The sequence below is a fragment of the Procambarus clarkii genome, chromosome 1 (assembly GCF_040958095.1).
Source record: "Procambarus clarkii isolate CNS0578487 chromosome 1, FALCON_Pclarkii_2.0, whole genome shotgun sequence".
In the NCBI taxonomy this organism is placed as follows: Eukaryota; Metazoa; Arthropoda; class Malacostraca; order Decapoda; family Cambaridae; genus Procambarus; species Procambarus clarkii.
The window spans coordinates 48,484,680-48,502,160 of NC_091150.1; the positions used below are offsets into that span (position 1 = coordinate 48,484,680).

Consider the following 17,481-nt stretch of genomic DNA (forward strand, 5'->3'; position numbering starts at 1 on the left):
TGAATGGACATAACAGGGGGGGATATTAATAGGGTATTACAAATATCAACACAAGACAGAACACGAAACAATGGGTATAAATTGGATAAGTTTAGATTTAGGAAAGACTTGGGTAAATACTGGTTCAGTAACAGGGTTGTTGATTTGTGGAACCAATTGCCGCGTAACGTGGTGGATGTGGGGTCCCTCGATTGTTTCAAGCACGGGTTGGACAAGTATATGAGTGGGATTGGGTGGTTATAGAATAGGAGCTGCCTCGTATGGGCCAATAGGCCTTCTGCAGTTACCTTTGTTCTTATGTTCCCAAATCTACACAGTAAAATAACAACATACTGGAGTTAACGATATGGAAGAAATGCAGAATAGAACCAGTGAAGAGCAGGGGTGGCATAGACACAATCAAAGAACACTGTATAAACATCAGAGGTCCGCGGTTGTTCAACATCCTCCCTGCGACTATAAGAAATATTGCCGGACCAACCGGGCTGTGGTGGGTATGTGGGCCTGCGGGCCGCTCCAAACAACAGCCTAGTGGACCAAACTCTCACATGTCAAGCCTGGCATTCCCAGAACCCCATCAAGCAGGTAACAGGTTCCAACGAGTTCACAACAACCACCCCCATCCCTAGCATACATGTCATTTCTGCCATAGAAGTGTTCCCAGTTATCAGTGAATGATATTGCATTTGATTTGCAACATCTGTATAGCCGGCAATTGACACCAAGTGCTCTCGACAACCATGATCATATGTGGCCCTGGCTCCTAACTAATTCTATGACTGTCTTAAACCTCTTTATCAGTTCCTCACTCCTAACTCGTCCAACAACATTTCCACCGGCACTGATACAAATAATGGGTTTGTTCCCATTTCCAGTCATAATATCGTTTATACAGGCTACTTACTCTTTTATATATGACCTTTTAGTTTATTTCCTTTTTTCCACATATTTTAATTTGATGTCGTCCCATCCCCTCATGAAATTCAGGAATGGGGGTAATTGAAATAAATACCTGTATATTCATCTGCCCAGGGTACCCCGGGCACTGTGCCATCATGTGCCCGAGAAGCAGAGAGGCGGCATGTGTTACACTGTCGGTGTGTGGGCATCCATTATTAGACGTGAGGGCACTGTGACCTAGTTTCAACATAATTACAATCCTCACTAAATATTTAATTTGTGCAAGATTGAACTCGTGAATATCTTGATCTTTTTAGAGACTGCTGTTATCTGGCTTAAAGGGATACGAACTTAGGCATTTTGTTCTCATTCTGTGTGTATATTAATATGTAAATACACACACCAAAAAGACATAACCTCCTCGTGGTGCAGTACATAGGTTGGTATGAGGCAGTGACCACATACCACCAGTCATTGTGCCTATAGTCACAGTCAACCAAACGAGTGATGGTGACTTTCTCACCACATTGTGAAGATATTCGCAGATCACTTAGGATTACTGTAAAGTCGGTGAGGTATATTTTAGATGGAGTAGACGAGAAGAAGGGTATATTTTAACTAACATTCAGTTCTGGAGAATAGTTTCCTCAGATGTAAGAGGAGGTAGCACAATAAGAACATAAGAATAAAGGTAACTGCAGAAGGCCTATTGGCCCATACGAGGCAGCTCCTATTTATAACCACCCAGTCCCACTCATATACATGTCCAACCCACGTTTGAAACAATTAAGGGACCCCACCTCTACCACGTTACGCGTGGTAGGCCGGGGTGGACGGGTCTTACAGCAAGACGTGAACCCAGCGATGGGTCATGTAAAAGGGGATTTCGATGTGGATTCAAAATATAACTTATTTAAAAATATTGTAAGCAAAGCACACGAACGTAGTATATCTTACAAATTGAATAGATCGAATACTAATGACCCAAAATGGATAACAAAGGATCTGACGAACCTTATAGATAGAAAGAGAGCTTGCTTCAAAAGGATTAAGAATGGGGAAGTCAGTCTAGAACTTAAGAACATAAGAACATAAGAACAAAGGTAACTGCAGAAGGCCTATTGGCCCATACGAGGCAGCTCCTATTCTATAACCACCCAATCCCACTCATATACTTGTCCAACCCGTGCTTGAAACAATCGAGGGACCCCACCTCCACAATGTTACGCGGCAATTGGTTCCACAAATCAACAACCCTGTTACTGAACCAGTATTTACCCAAGTCTTTCCTAAATCTAAACTTATCCAATTTATATCCATTGTTTCGTGTTCTGTCCTGTGTTGATACTTTTAATACCCTATAACTTCATATAACTGGTTAGAAATGTTAAAAGAGAGATAAGGAGGACAAAAAGAAACTATGAATTCGTACAGCAGGGCAAGTAAAGTCAAATCCTAAAGGGTTTTTTCAATTATATCGAACAAAGGTTAGGGAAAGAATAGGTCCATTAAAATCCGAGATAGGTCAGATAACGGATAATGACGAAGAGATGAGTATTTTTAGTATATTTAATAAATATTTAACTGTATTTACTAAAGAAGAACTTAACTCTATGCCTTCAGCCGAACAAGTCTATGTGGGTGAGGACGAGGACAGGTTGACTAGTCTAAAAGTTACCAGGAGGATGTTATTAAACAAATAGTGAAACCTCAAACCAAACAAATCCCCAGTGCAGGATAAAGTGTTTGCCAGGGTCGTTAAAGAATGCAAAGAGGAGCTTTGCGATCCATTGTCAACCATATTTAATAAATCTTTAAATTCAGGTAAAGTGCCAGAGTTGTGGAAGGTTGCTAATATGGTACCATTTTTTAAGAATGGAGATAGATCACTTGCTTCAGACTATCGGCCAATTAGCCTAACGTCTTTTGTGGGAAAGTTACTTGAATCGATAATTGCAAATACCATTCGTCTTCATCTTAAAAAACATAAATTTATAAATGATTCACAACATAGTTTTATAAATGGCCGTTCAGATTTAACAAATTTGCCTTTAGCAAAGCTTTGACTTTAGCAAAGCTTTTGATACAGTGCCATATGAAAGACTGATTAAAAAGATAGAGGCGCGTGGTATTGGGGGAGCTATATTAAGTTGGATTAGGGCATGGCTATACTCGCACCGCTCCTGTGCCAGGTAAGTCCACTACGGGCTCACCATAGCCCGTGCTACTCAGAAATTGTTCCGAGTAGCTGAATCTATAACAACAACAACAGCATGGCTATACCAAAGGAAACAGAGCTAGTATAAATGGGGTTCACTCAGACTGGGAAAATGGTGTGCCTCAAGTGGAGTGCCTCAAGGCTCTGTCCAGGGACCTCTATTAGTCATAATATAATATAATTTATATATATATATATATATATATATATATATATATATATATAGCCGGTGATAGCCGATAGATCGGCTATCACCTCATTATGTCCGGTCGTGATGGTCAAGTGGATTAAGGCGTCTTGTACATACCAGTTGCGTTGCTTCTGGGAGTATGGGTTCGAGTCACTTCTGGGGTGTGAGTTTTCAGTTGCATATTGTCCTGGGGACCATTCAGGCTTGTTCGCATATATATATATATATATATATATATATATATATATATATATATATATATATATATATATATATATATATCTACATTTGAGTGAGGTGGGAAGGGTGATGTGGCATTACATTTGAGTGAGGTGGGAAGGATGATGTGGCATTAGAGGATATTAATAGGGTATTAAAAGTATCAACACAAGACAGAACACGAAACAATGGATATTGAATAGAAGTGTTTGTAGAAAGCCTATTGGTCCATATTTCTTGATGCTTCTATATTGGAGCGGAGTCTTGAGGTGGGTAGAATATAGTTGTGCAATAATTGGCTGTTGATTGCTGGTGTTGACTTCTTGATGTGTAGTGCCTCGCAAACGTCAAGCCGCCTGCTATCGCTGTATCTATCGATGATTTCTGTGTTGTTTACTAGGATTTCTCTGGCGATGGTTTGGTTATGGGAAGAGATTATATGTTCCTTAATGGAGCCCTGTTGTTTATGCATCGTTAAACGCCTAGAAAGAGATGTTGTTGTCTTGCCTATATACTGGGTTTTTTGGAGCTTACAGTCCCCAAGTGGGCATTTGAAGGCATAGACGACGTTAGTCTCTTTTAAAGCGTTCTGTTTCGTGTCTGGAGAGTTTCTCATGAGTAGGCTGGCCGTTTTTCTGGTTTTATAGTAAATCGTCAGTTGTATCCTCTGATTTTTGTCTGTAGGGATAACGTTTCTATTAACAATATCTTTCAGGACCCTTTCCTCTGTTTTATGAGCTGTGGAAAAGAAGGCCCCTATCACCGGCCCATATATATATATATATATATATAGCCGGTGATAGCCGATAGATCGGCTATCACCTCATTATGTCCGGTCGTGATGGTCAAGTGGATTAAGGCGTCTTGTACATACCAGTTGCGTTGCTTCTGGGAGTATGGGTTCGAGTCACTTCTGGGGTGTGAGTTTTCAGTTGCATATTGTCCTGGGGACCATTCAGGCTTGTTCGCATATATATATATATATATATATATATATATATATATATATATATATATATATATATATATATATATATATGCGAACAAGCCTGAATGGTCCCCAGGACAATATGCAACTGAAAACTCACACCCCAGAAGTGACTCGAACCCATACTCCCAGAAGCAACGCAACTGGTATGTACAAGACGCCTTAATCCACTTGACCATCACGACCGGACATAATGAGGTGATAGCCGATCTATCGGCTATCACCGGCTATATATATATATATATATATATATATATATATATATATATATGCCTAAGGCACAACTCTCCTAAACACGAGAGTTAAGTGTACGGGTTAAGGCGTACCTGTTATGCCAGTTGCTGGAAGGCTTCTGTGCTGGCTAGGGTTCGAGTCTCCTGGTGGGAAAGTGTTCTAAAGTTGTGTGTGTATATATATATATATATATATATATATATATATATATATATATATATATATATATATATATATATATATCATAGCAATATGGAAGTTGTAGTGAAGGACCTGGTGACTCTAGTGGGAGCCCTGAGGACAGAGTTGGACTCTCTGCGGGAGGAGGTGCGTCAGCTTAAAAAACAACGAGAAGTAACGAAGGAGGAGACCAGCAGTAAAGGGACCTCGTCTTGGAGAGTTGCGAAAGACAGGGGCCTTAAGAAGACTTTGATAAAGCCGCCTTCAAACGCCATAGCAACTTCAAATTCATTTGACGTTTTGGAGGACGAGTGCTGTGGAGAGACTGTGGATCGCGCAAAAGGGAAAGCAACGAAGAGAAAGGAAGCGCAGGCCCCTCAGAAAGTAAAGGAAGTACCTAAGCAAACATTAGTTGTGGGAGATTCCCAGATAAGGTATTTGGATAGAACGTTTTGTGCTAGAGATAGGGGGAACAGGTTAAGGGTTTGCTATCCCGGAGCTGGCATTGGTGATATTATAAACAACATGAATGATATTATGGCTGGTAATGGGAACAATCCCATTATTTGCATTAGCGTGGGAGGAAATGATGTTGGTCGAGTCAGGAGTGAGGAACTGATTCAGAGGTATAAAACAGCCATAGAGTTAGTTAGGAGCAAGGGAGGAATCCCGATCATATGTGGCATTCTTCCAAGAAAGGGAGTGGGAAATGAATGGATATCGAGGGCACTTGGTGTCAATTGCCGGCTGGAAAGATATTGCCAATCAAATGCAATATCTTTCATAGACAACTGGGAACACTTCTATGGAAGAAATGAAATGTATGCTCGTGATGGGGTGCATCTATCGAGAGCTGGGGTTGTTGCTGTTGCGAACTCGCTAGAAGAAGTGGTTAGAGGTGTTTGTTTGGGTTTAAACTGTTAGTAGATAGAGGTATGGGAATTGATTTGGAGGAAGGAGGTAATAAAAGTATGTGTTTGTGGGAGAAAGGAATTGGCAAAACGATCAGGGAAAGAGAAGGTCCGCAAAATAACAATTCACTTAGGGTATATTACACTAACAGTAGAAGTCTAAGAAATAAAATTAACGAATTAAATGCTCTTGTCTGCACAGAAAAAATAGATATTATTGCACTTACCGAAACGTGGATGAATGTAGAAAATAGAGAACTATTAGCTGAATATCAAATATATGGATTTAAACTATTTCACACAGATAGATATATTAGACGAGGAGGTGGAGTAGCCATATATGTTAGGGACAATTTGAAATGTAGTCTCAAAGAGGGAATCAAAACAGAGCCACACACAGAAACTATTTGGATTGAATTAAACGAAAAAGCTAATAATATTATAATAGGAGTAATATATAGGCCACCAAATTTAGACAGAATGGAAGCAAAGCATCTATGGGATGAAATATCTAGAGCATCTAGATCTAACAGTATTTATGTCATGGGTGACTTTAATTTTAGCGGAATAAACTGGTTGAACAAAACAGGGAATAGTGAAGCAGAAGATTTTCTAGAATTAATTGACGATTGCTTTCTTACGCAACACATTAAGGAACCAACACGGGAAAATAATATTTTAGATTTAGTGTTAACTAACAGGGAAACGCAAATTAATGACATCGAAATAGGGAGTGAGCTAGGGAGCAGTGATCACAAAGAAATCAGATTTAGCATAGAATGGAATAGACCAGTAGGAGAAAATTCTGTTAAAGTGCCAGATTTTCGAAAAGCTGATTTTAATAGCCTAAGAAATTTTTTGGGTCAAATTGATTGGAAAGGCTTGGGTATGGGGTGTGGGCCGGTCTTGGAGCGAGACATGAACCCAGCGATAGGTGACTTAAATGGGGATTTCGATGTGGATTCAATATATAACTTATTTAAGAATATTCTAAACAAAGCACAGGAACGTAGTATACCATACAAATTGAATAGATCGTATACTAATGACCCAAAGTGGATAACAAAGAATTTGAAGAACCTTATAGGTAAAAAGAGAGCTTGGTACAAAAGGATTAAAAATGGGGAGGTCACTTTAGAACAGGAATTCGTACAACTGGTTAGAAATGTTAAAAAAGAGATAAGGAAAGCAAAAAGAAACTATGAAGTTCGCATAGCAGGGCAAGCAAAGACAAATCCTAAAGGGTTTTTTCAGTTATATCGTACTAAGACTAGGGAAAGGATAGGTCCATTAAAAACTGAGACAGGTCAAATAACAGATAGTGATGAAGAGATGAGTAGTATTTTTAATAAATATTTTGTATCTGTATTTACTAAAGAGGAACTTAACAATATGCCTTCAGCCGAACAAGTCTATGTGGGTGGGGACGAGGACAGGTTGACGAGTTTAGCAGTTACCAGGGAGGATGTTCTTAAACAAATAGTAAAACTCAAACCAAACTCAGGGAATCAAAACAGAGCCACACACAGAAACTATTTGGATTGAATTAAACGAAAAAGCTAATAATATTATAATAGGAGTAATATATAGGCCACCAAATTTAGACAGAATGGAAGCAAAGCATCTATGGGAAGAAATATCTAGAGCATCTAGATCTAACAGTATTTATGTCATGGGTGACTTTAATTTTAGCGGAATAAACTGGTTGAACAAAACAGGGAATAGTGAAGCAGAAGATTTTCTAGAATTAATTGACGATTGCTTTCTTACGCAACACATTAAGGAACCAACACGGGAAAATAATATTTTAGATTTAGTGTTAACTAACAGGGAAACGCAAATTAATGACATCGAAATAGGGAGTGAGCTAGGGAGCAGTGATCACAAAGAAATCAGATTTAGCATAGAATGGAATAGACCAGTAGGAGAAAATTCTGTTAAAGTGCCAGATTTTCGAAAAGCTGATTTTAATAGCCTAAGAAATTTTTTGGGTCAAATTGATTGGAAAGGCTTGGGTATGGGGTGTGGGCCGGTCTTGGAGCGAGACATGAACCCAGCGATAGGTGACTTAAATGGGGATTTCGATGTGGATTCAATATATAACTTATTTAAGAATATTCTAAACAAAGCACAGGAACGTAGTATACCATACAAATTGAATAGATCGTATACTAATGACCCAAAGTGGATAACAAAGAATTTGAAGAACCTTATAGGTAAAAAGAGAGCTTGGTACAAAAGGATTAAAAATGGGGAGGTCACTTTAGAACAGGAATTCGTACAACTGGTTAGAAATGTTAAAAAAGAGATAAGGAAAGCAAAAAGAAACTATGAAGTTCGCATAGCAGGGCAAGCAAAGACAAATCCTAAAGGGTTTTTTCAGTTATATCGTACTAAGACTAGGGAAAGGATAGGTCCATTAAAAACTGAGACAGGTCAAATAACAGATAGTGATGAAGAGATGAGTAGTATTTTTAATAAATATTTTGTATCTGTATTTACTAAAGAGGAACTTAACAATATGCCTTCAGCCGAACAAGTCTATGTGGGTGGGGACGAGGACAGGTTGACGAGTTTAGCAGTTACCAGGGAGGATGTTCTTAAACAAATAGTAAAACTCAAACCAAACAAATCCCCAGGGCCGGATGAAGTGTTTGCTAGGGTGCTTAAAGAATGCAAAGAGGAGCTTTGTGACCCACTGTCAACCATATTTAATAAATCAATAGAGTCAGGCAGAGTGCCAGAGTTTTGGAAAGTTGCTAATGTGATACCAGTTTTTAAGAAAGGAGATAGATCACTTGCGTCTAACTATCGACCAATTAGCCTAACGTCTATTGTGGGAAAGTTACTGGAATCTATAATAGCAAATAAAATTCGTCTTCATCTTGAAAAACATAAATTAATAATTGAGTCGCAACATGGTTTTATAAATGGCCGTTCATGTTTAACAAATTTGTTATCTTTTTATTCTAGCATTGTTGAGGCAGTTGATAGTGGTAAGGATTGCGATGTTGTATACCTTGACTTTAGCAAAGCTTTTGATACAGTGCCACATGAAAGACTGATTAAAAAAATAGAGTCTCATGGTATTGGGGGTGCTATATTAAGCTGGATTAGGGCATGGCTATACCAAAGGAAACAGAGAGTTAGTATAAATGGAATCAAGTCAGAGTGGGAAAATGTTGTAAGTGGAGTGCCTCAAGGCTCTGTCCTGGGACCTCTGTTGTTTATAATATATATAAATGATTTAGATTCAGGTTTGAGTAGCAACATTTGCAAATTTGCCGATGATACGAAAATCGGTAGGGAAATTAATTCGGAGGAGGACTCACTATCACTTCAAGTTGATCTAGATAGGGTTTTGAAATGGTCAAAGGATTGGCAGATGCAGTTTAATGCTGATAAATGTAAAGTTCTGAGGTTAGGTAATGATGATAGAGTTACAAGATACGAGCTAGATGGTGTTGTGATTGCGAAGTCGGATTGCGAAAGGGATCTGGGAGTTATGATTAGTAAGAATTTAAAACAAAAGGATCAATGCATAAATGTTCGTAATAAGGCAAATCGGACACTTGGATTTATTAATCGCAGCGTTAGTAACAAGACACCTGGTGTGGTTCTCAAGCTATATCTTGCTCTAGTTAGGCCCCATTTAGATTATGCAGTTCAGTTTTGGTCGCCATATTATAGAATGGATATAAATTCACTTGAACGTGTCCAGCGTAGGATGACTAAGTTAATTCCCCAAATTAGAAATCTTTCATATGAAGAAAGATTAACAAAGCTTAAGTTGCATTCACTGGAAAGGCGAAGAGTTAGGGGTGACATGATAGAGGTTTACAAGTGGATGAATGGACATAACCGGGGGGATATTAATAGGGTATTAAAAGTATCAACACAGGACAGAACACGAAACAATGGATATAAATTGGATAAGTTTAGATTTAGGAAAGACTTGGGTAAATACTGGTTCAGTAACAGGGTTGTTGATTTGTGGAACCAATTGCCGCGTAACATTGTGGAGGTGGGGTCCCTCGATTGTTTCAAGCATGGGTTGGACAAGTATATGAGTGGGATTGGGTGGTTATAGAATAGGAGCTGCCTCGTATGGGCCAATAGGCCTTCTGCAGTTACCTTTGTTCTTATGTTCTTATGTTCTTAACAAATCCCCAGGGCCGGATGAAGTGTTTGCTAGGGTGCTTAAAGAATGCAAAGAGGAGCTTTGTGACCCACTGTCAACCATATTTAATAAATCAATAGAGTCAGGCAGAGTGCCAGAGTTTTGGAAAGTTGCTAATGTGATACCAGTTTTTAAGAAAGGAGATAGATCACTTGCGTCTAACTATCGACCAATTAGCCTAACGTCTATTGTGGGAAAGTTACTCGAATCTATAATAGCAAATAAAATTCGTCTTCATCTTGAAAAACATAAATTAATAATTGAGTCGCAACATGGTTTTATAAATGGCCGTTCATGTTTAACAAATTTGTTATCTTTTTATTCTAGCATTGTTGAGGCAGTTGATAGTGGTAAGGATTGCGATGTTGTATACCTTGACTTTAGCAAAGCTTTTGATACAGTGCCACATGAAAGACTGATTAAAAAAATAGAGTCTCATGGTATTGGGGGTGCTATATTAAGCTGGATTAGGGCATGGCTATACCAAAGGAAACAGAGAGTTAGTATAAATGGAATCAAGTCAGAGTGGGAAAATGTTGTAAGTGGAGTGCCTCAAGGCTCTGTCCTGGGACCTCTGTTGTTTATAATATATATAAATGATTTAGATTCAGGTTTGAGTAGCAACATTTGCAAATTTGCCGATGATACGAAAATCGGTAGGGAAATTAATTCGGAGGAGGACTCACTATCACTTCAAGTTGATCTAGATAGGGTTTTGAAATGGTCAAAGGATTGGCAGATGCAGTTTAATGCTGATAAATGTAAAGTTCTGAGGTTAGGTAATGATGATAGAGTTACAAGATACGAGCTAGATGGTGTTGTGATTGCGAAGTCGGATTGCGAAAGGGATCTGGGAGTTATGATTAGTAAGAATTTAAAACAAAAGGATCAATGCATAAATGTTCGTAATAAGGCAAATCGGACACTTGGATTTATTAATCGCAGCGTTAGTAACAAGACACCTGGTGTGGTTCTCAAGCTATATCTTGCTCTAGTTAGGCCCCATTTAGATTATGCAGTTCAGTTTTGGTCGCCATATTATAGAATGGATATAAATTCACTTGAACGTGTCCAGCGTAGGATGACTAAGTTAATTCCCCAAATTAGAAATCTTTCATATGAAGAAAGATTAACAAAGCTTAAGTTGCATTCACTGGAAAGGCGAAGAGTTAGGGGTGACATGATAGAGGTTTACAAGTGGATGAATGGACATAACCGGGGGGATATTAATAGGGTATTAAAAGTATCAACACAGGACAGAACACGAAACAATGGATATAAATTGGATAAGTTTAGATTTAGGAAAGACTTGGGTAAATACTGGTTCAGTAACAGGGTTGTTGATTTGTGGAACCAATTGCCGCGTAACATTGTGGAGGTGGGGTCCCTCGATTGTTTCAAGCACGGGTTGGACAAGTATATGAGTGGGATTGGGTGGTTATAGAATAGGAGCTGCCTCGTATGGGCCAATAGGCCTTCTGCAGTTACCTTTGTTCTTATGTTCTTATATATATTTGAGCAGCAATATTTGCAAATTTAACAATGATAAAAAAAATCGGGTGGGAAATAAACACGGAAAAAGACTATCACTTCAAGGCGATCTAAATAGGGTTTTGAAATGGTCAAAAGATTGGCAGATGCAGTTTAATGCTGACAAATGTAAGGTTTTGAGGCTAGATAATGATGATAGAGTTACAAGATACGAGCTAGATGGTGTTGTTGAGATTGCGAAAGGGATCTGAGAGTTGTGATTAGTAAGAATTTAAAACCAAAAAATCAAAGCATAAATTCGTAATAAGGCAAATAGGACGCTGGGATTTATTAATCGAAGCGTTAGTAACAAGACACCTGGTGTTGTTCTTCAGCTATATCTTGCTCTGGTTAGGCCCCATTAAGATTATGCATAGATTTTGATTTGCCTGAGTTTTGTATGTGGTTTCAGTTTTTATATTTTCATTTTTTCCGTAGCGTAGGATGACAAAGTTAATTCCCCAAATTAGAAACCTGTCATATGAAGAGAGATTAACAAAGCTTAAATTTCATTCACTGGAAAGGCGAAGAGTTAGGGGTGACATGATAGAGGTTTACAAGTGGGTGAATGGACAACATGGGGGATATTAATAGGGTATTAAAAGTATCAACACAAGACATACCACGAAACAATGAGTATAAATTGGATAAGTTTAGATTTAGGAAATATCTGGGTAAATACTGGTTCGGTAACAGGGTTGTTGATTTGTGGAACCAGTTACCGCCTAGCGTGGAGGAGGTGGGGTCCCTTGTTGTTTCAGGCGCAGGTTGGACAAGTATATGAGTGGGATTGGGTGGTTATAGATAGGAGCTGCCTCGTATGGGCCAATAGGCCTTCTGCAGTTGCCTTTGTTCTTATGTTCTTATGTTTCCGGATACTATCTTGAGGTTATCTTGAGATGATTTCGGGGGTTTTTAGTGTCCCCGCGGCCCGGCCCTCGACCAGGCCTCCACCCCCAGGAAGCAGCCCGTGACAGCTGACTAACACCCAGGTACCTATTTTACTGCTAGGTAACAGGGGCATAGGGTGAAAGAAACTCTGCCCAATGTTTCTCGCCGGCGCCCAGGATCGAACCCGGGACCACAGGATCACAAGTCCAGCATGCTGTCCACTCGGCCGACCGGCAGGTATTGTATATACTAGCTCTATCTATATATCCAACATTATTTTTTAACTCATCTTCTATGTATGTATGTACTTTTACCTGAATAAACATTCGGGTAAACATTTGAATTTGAATACCCATTAGGCTTATATAGCTATAGCTTATATCGGTGGCCCCCCCCCCAAGGTCAAATTACTGACCCCACCCAGGATGTAACCCCACAAAAAGCTGACTAACATCTGAGTATCTACATACATCTAGGTGAACAGAGGCATTAGGTGATAGGAAATGCTCCCAACCATTTCTGTCCCGCCTGGGATTCGAACCCGGAATTCTCGATTGCGTGTCGAGTAAGAAATATTGCCGGAACAACTGTGGACATCTTCAAGAGAAAACTGGACTGTTTTCTAAGAGAAGTTCCGGATCAGCCGGGCTGTGGTGGGTATGTGGGCCTGCGGGCCGCTCCAAGCAACAGCCTGGTGGACCAAACTCACAATTCGAGCCTGGCCTCAGGCCGGGCTTGGGGGAGTAGAAGAACTCCCAGAACCCCATCAAACAGGTATCAAGCAGAACGAACGAACCTGACAGTACTACCGGGACCCTATAGTATCATACAAATTGTCACCCACACTTATCAGAACCTAAACCTAAATGGAACCTAAAGTGAATGGAAGCTAAAGTATCATCATTGGCGTGCGATTCCATGTGTTTTGTAATCTTAATTCTTAGCATTCTTTCAACAATTTTTATGATATGTGATGTTAGAGCTGTTGGTCTATAATTTGTGTGCATCTTCATTGTGATCTCCTTTGTGAAGTGGTGGGATCTATGGTGTCTTTAGCATATTGGGGATAATGCCAGTATCGTGGTTCTGTCTCCGAAAGATGTCTAGGGTCTGTAATATATATTTTTTTATTTATTTATTTATTTATTTATTTATTTATTTATTTTTTGGGGCTATTCTTGATAAATATAAAATTCCAGGAGTCAAGGCCTGGTGCAGAGTGTAGGGTATGCTGTCTATGGCTACTTCAGTCGAGTTGGGTTAGGGGTAACATCTGATTTATGGTTTGATTGTGGTATCATATTCATAAAGAATTTGTTTGAATCACTGCTCTGCAATGTGTTCAAGGGTTCACTGAAAAAATCATATTGTAGCCCCAGTATTTCACTTGTTTGTTTGCCGTCATCTGTGAAAGTTCCATCACTTGTGCAAGGGCCCAATGCAGGATGTAGTTTTTGTTCCAGACTTTCCATAGGAGAAAATGTATTTTGGATTCCTCTCTCTTTCTCTTATGGTCTTTTGCTCTCTTTGCCTCTCCAGGATTTTATATGATTCTTGCAACCATAGCCCAATTGTTTCTATTTCTCTACATAGCCTTCTTTGTCATTGTTGGGATAGAGTTGAGCATTTGAGATGCTCTGCAATTTGTTTTTGTTGCTTATAGAGGGAAACCTGTTTTCATGCCAGTTTGCATCTTTTTCTCTTTCTCCTTCAGTGGTATGTGACTTGAATATATTTCTACTGCTACTGTGCATATTTCTACTGTACTTTGCCTATTTTCTCCAGACACTGGTTTAAGTTTGCATTATCTAACTGTCTTTTTCCAGCATATTTCTGTGAGTGCTTACTTTATTTGTTCCCCAGTTAATCTGCTTGTTGTTGAAATTGAGTTTGCTGTATTTTCCTCCTTTTGGGATTGACTGGCTGCATAGGTCTACTGCCCCATGCATATTTGAACTTCAATGGGGCTGTGATCTGAGTAATGTGTATATGTAATCATTATGTCCCTAATCAGTTCATCATTGTTTATAAAAAATAAGATTTAAGGTGTTTTCTTTTCTAGTTGGTTATACTATTTGTTGGTTTAAGGCAAGTCTGTCACATTTGCAAGAGGTCATCTGTGTGTGACTTAATTTAAATAGATTGCTGGGATTCTCTCTGGTACTGTATTTGCCACATTTTTCTGATTTATGTGCCGTAAATTGAATCGCCAAGCAAGATGATATTTGGGGTAGGGTTTGTGAGGTATTCAAAGCAAGTATTCTATTTTTGTAAATGGGGCATTTAAACTGCTGAGGATTTGCATTTGATGATTTATATACAAGGTCAGTCACCACATTTTGGATTTCCATTTTGAGTATCAGCACTTTCACCATATCATTTGTGGTGTTTAGCAGCTCTGTGCAGATGAATGTATCTTTAATGTACAGGGTAACCCCTCCCTGTAGCTTATGGGTTATCTAACATAGGTGGTACTCGAACAAGGAAACACAGATGGAAGCCGAGTACCCAAATAAGCCACAGAGACATTAGAAAGAACTTTTTCAGTGTCAGAGTAGTTAACAAATGGAATGCACTAGGAAGGGATGTGGTGGAGGCCAATTCCATACACAGTTTCAAATGTTGATGTGATGGAGCTCAATAAGCTTGGGAACCTGTACACCATTTGATTGACAGTTGAGAAATGAGACTAAAGAGCTGGAGCTCAACTGCCACAAGCACAACTAGGGGAGAATACAATTTCCTTCATAAACACTATTTCTGATTTATTTCTATAACTTTGTTTGACTTTTATTTGGCAGATATTTACACATGTGTATGCACTATTTCACTCGGATATGTCTTGTTTATCCCTCCCAAAATTTTGAAAGCACTGAAGCTCCATAGCCCTCAACCCTCCCACCCTCCCACAGCAACACACCTCATCTCATGGTCCTTTCTTAACTCATATACAGTAATAACATTTCTTCCTTCCATTAAACTATTCACTTCTTTCACTCTTATCATACTCATTATTATTGAAGTTACATGTCAAACAGTGTTATCAATAAATACGTTTGTTTTCTAACCTATCGAGTACTATGCTATGCTATATTAAATTATGCAAATAGCAGAGATGGCTGCAGTATATGGCAAGGTAGTACAATATCCTTACTGTGTAAGAGGCTTAAAAATAAAAAGTGCCATGATCATCTTGGTACTAGTTACAACCTTATAGACTGAATATTAAATACTGAACTGTATTGCCAAAAATCTAAAGCAATTGTGATTAAATTTCTTGTTAATTTTTGATGTTAGAATACTTGAGTGTTGTATGTTCAGTAAATGGATCTCTACAAGTGACTTTATATGAGAAAAGTGAAAAGTCCCTTTGAGAGAACAAATTGATGGTGTCATTTGTGAGAATAGTTGTAAGTATTGTAAATGTTACTGCTTAATTAGCTGTCTCCAATTTTTGCAGGCTGTGGAAAAAGAGGCATATGATGCACAGTGTCATGACTCGGGGCGTGAAGATTTCCTGAGGCGAGTGCCGTGCCCTAATGGAAGTTTATGTCCTGACGAGGACAACCCAACAAATGTAATACCCAATAATCAGCTTACATATGCCATACAAGATATCAATAATCCAAGGTGAGGCTGCATGTACAGTACTTGACATTAATCTCAGATATGCTGAACCTTTTGACAAAGATATTTCTTGAAACCCACTTACCCTATGACCAAGAAATTTTGTAAATTTTTTAATGTTTGTTTACTGTATGTACTGTATACGAGTACAGTAATATAAATGAAGATGAGGTAATATTCAAAATCACATACAGAAAGCGGTTCCTTATCATCTATATAATTTCTGTGTTTCTGGGTAGGCCCTCTCGGTAGTTGCTTGTTGCTTGTGACAACAGCACTGTAGGGGCATGGTAGACATGCCAGGCTTCTCAGATCATCTCTGCCCAAGACAAGTCAAGTACACTTGACTTGTCTTTTAAATGGGAGGTGAAGCATGTTAGAATCAATGATCAAACCATTACAATTCTAGGTTGTAACAGTATTGAGTCTCTTGACTTTATTTTCTGTCCTATTTTGTATCAACTGTTTCAATTTGTCTATTAGGGTATTGTACTGTACATCATTGCCAGTGATTATTCAGCTCTTTTTGCAGCCTTCTATAGAATCCTTGAGGAATTTTTTTGGTTCTTATGCTTTTGTCTCATCCAGTTCCTATAATTGCTTCTGCTCTTCTCTGTTTCCATATCTGTTCGTCTACTGTCATATTTAACTCCATTTGATTTTGAAGTAACCATAGACAGTATGTCTATGAACTCTACACCAGACCATAATTCCTAGAACTCCATATTCATCAAGAAAGTAAAAAAACCACTGTAGAATACTGGAGTGGAATACTGTTGCACAATAACAGACCCTTTCAAAGCTGGAGAAATTGCTGGCCTTTAGAGTGTGCAGAGATCCTTTACTGCTAGAATCCACTCAATAAACCATCTAAATTACTGAGGCCAACTCAAAAGCCTAAATCTGTATTCCCTAGAGCACAGACGGGAGAGATACCAAATAATTTACACATTGAAGATTAGACAGGCTGGTCCTAAACCTGCACACACAAATAATACCACAAGATACCAGAAAGCATGGCAGGATGTTTAGAATACCCCTGTTGAAAAGCAGAGGTGCAATAGGTACTCTTGAGAGAGGGAACTCTATCAACTCTGTTCAGAGTTGATAGAGGTCCCAAGACTGTTCAATACGCCTGACCTGAGACTGTTCAACACGTTTCCACTGCACATAAGGGGCATAACTGACCGACCCCTCACAGCGTTCAAGAGAGAACTCGGTAAACACCTCCAAAGGATACCTGATCAACCAGGCTGTAATTCATACGTCAGGCTGCAAGCAGCTGCATCCAACAGCCTGGTTGACCAGTCCATCAACCAAGAGGCCTAGTCAGAGACCGGGCTGCAGGGACCTTGACCCCTGGAATCAGCACAAGGTGATCACAAGGTAAGATAAGGGGAAGGAGGAAGAGAT

The 17,481-nt window shown here is 39.0% G+C and overlaps 1 protein-coding gene across 1 annotated transcript in view; it reads left to right on the forward strand.

Annotated features, from left to right (window-relative positions):
* LOC123745761 (transmembrane protein 145) overlaps positions 1 to 17,481 on the forward strand; it is a 72,169-nt gene that overhangs the window by 42,429 nt on the left and 12,259 nt on the right. Inside the window, exon 2 of the mRNA XM_045726667.2 lies at positions 15,902 to 16,071. Coding sequence (XP_045582623.1) covers positions 15,902 to 16,071 — 170 coding nt within the window. The remainder of the gene's footprint in view (positions 1 to 15,901; positions 16,072 to 17,481) is intronic.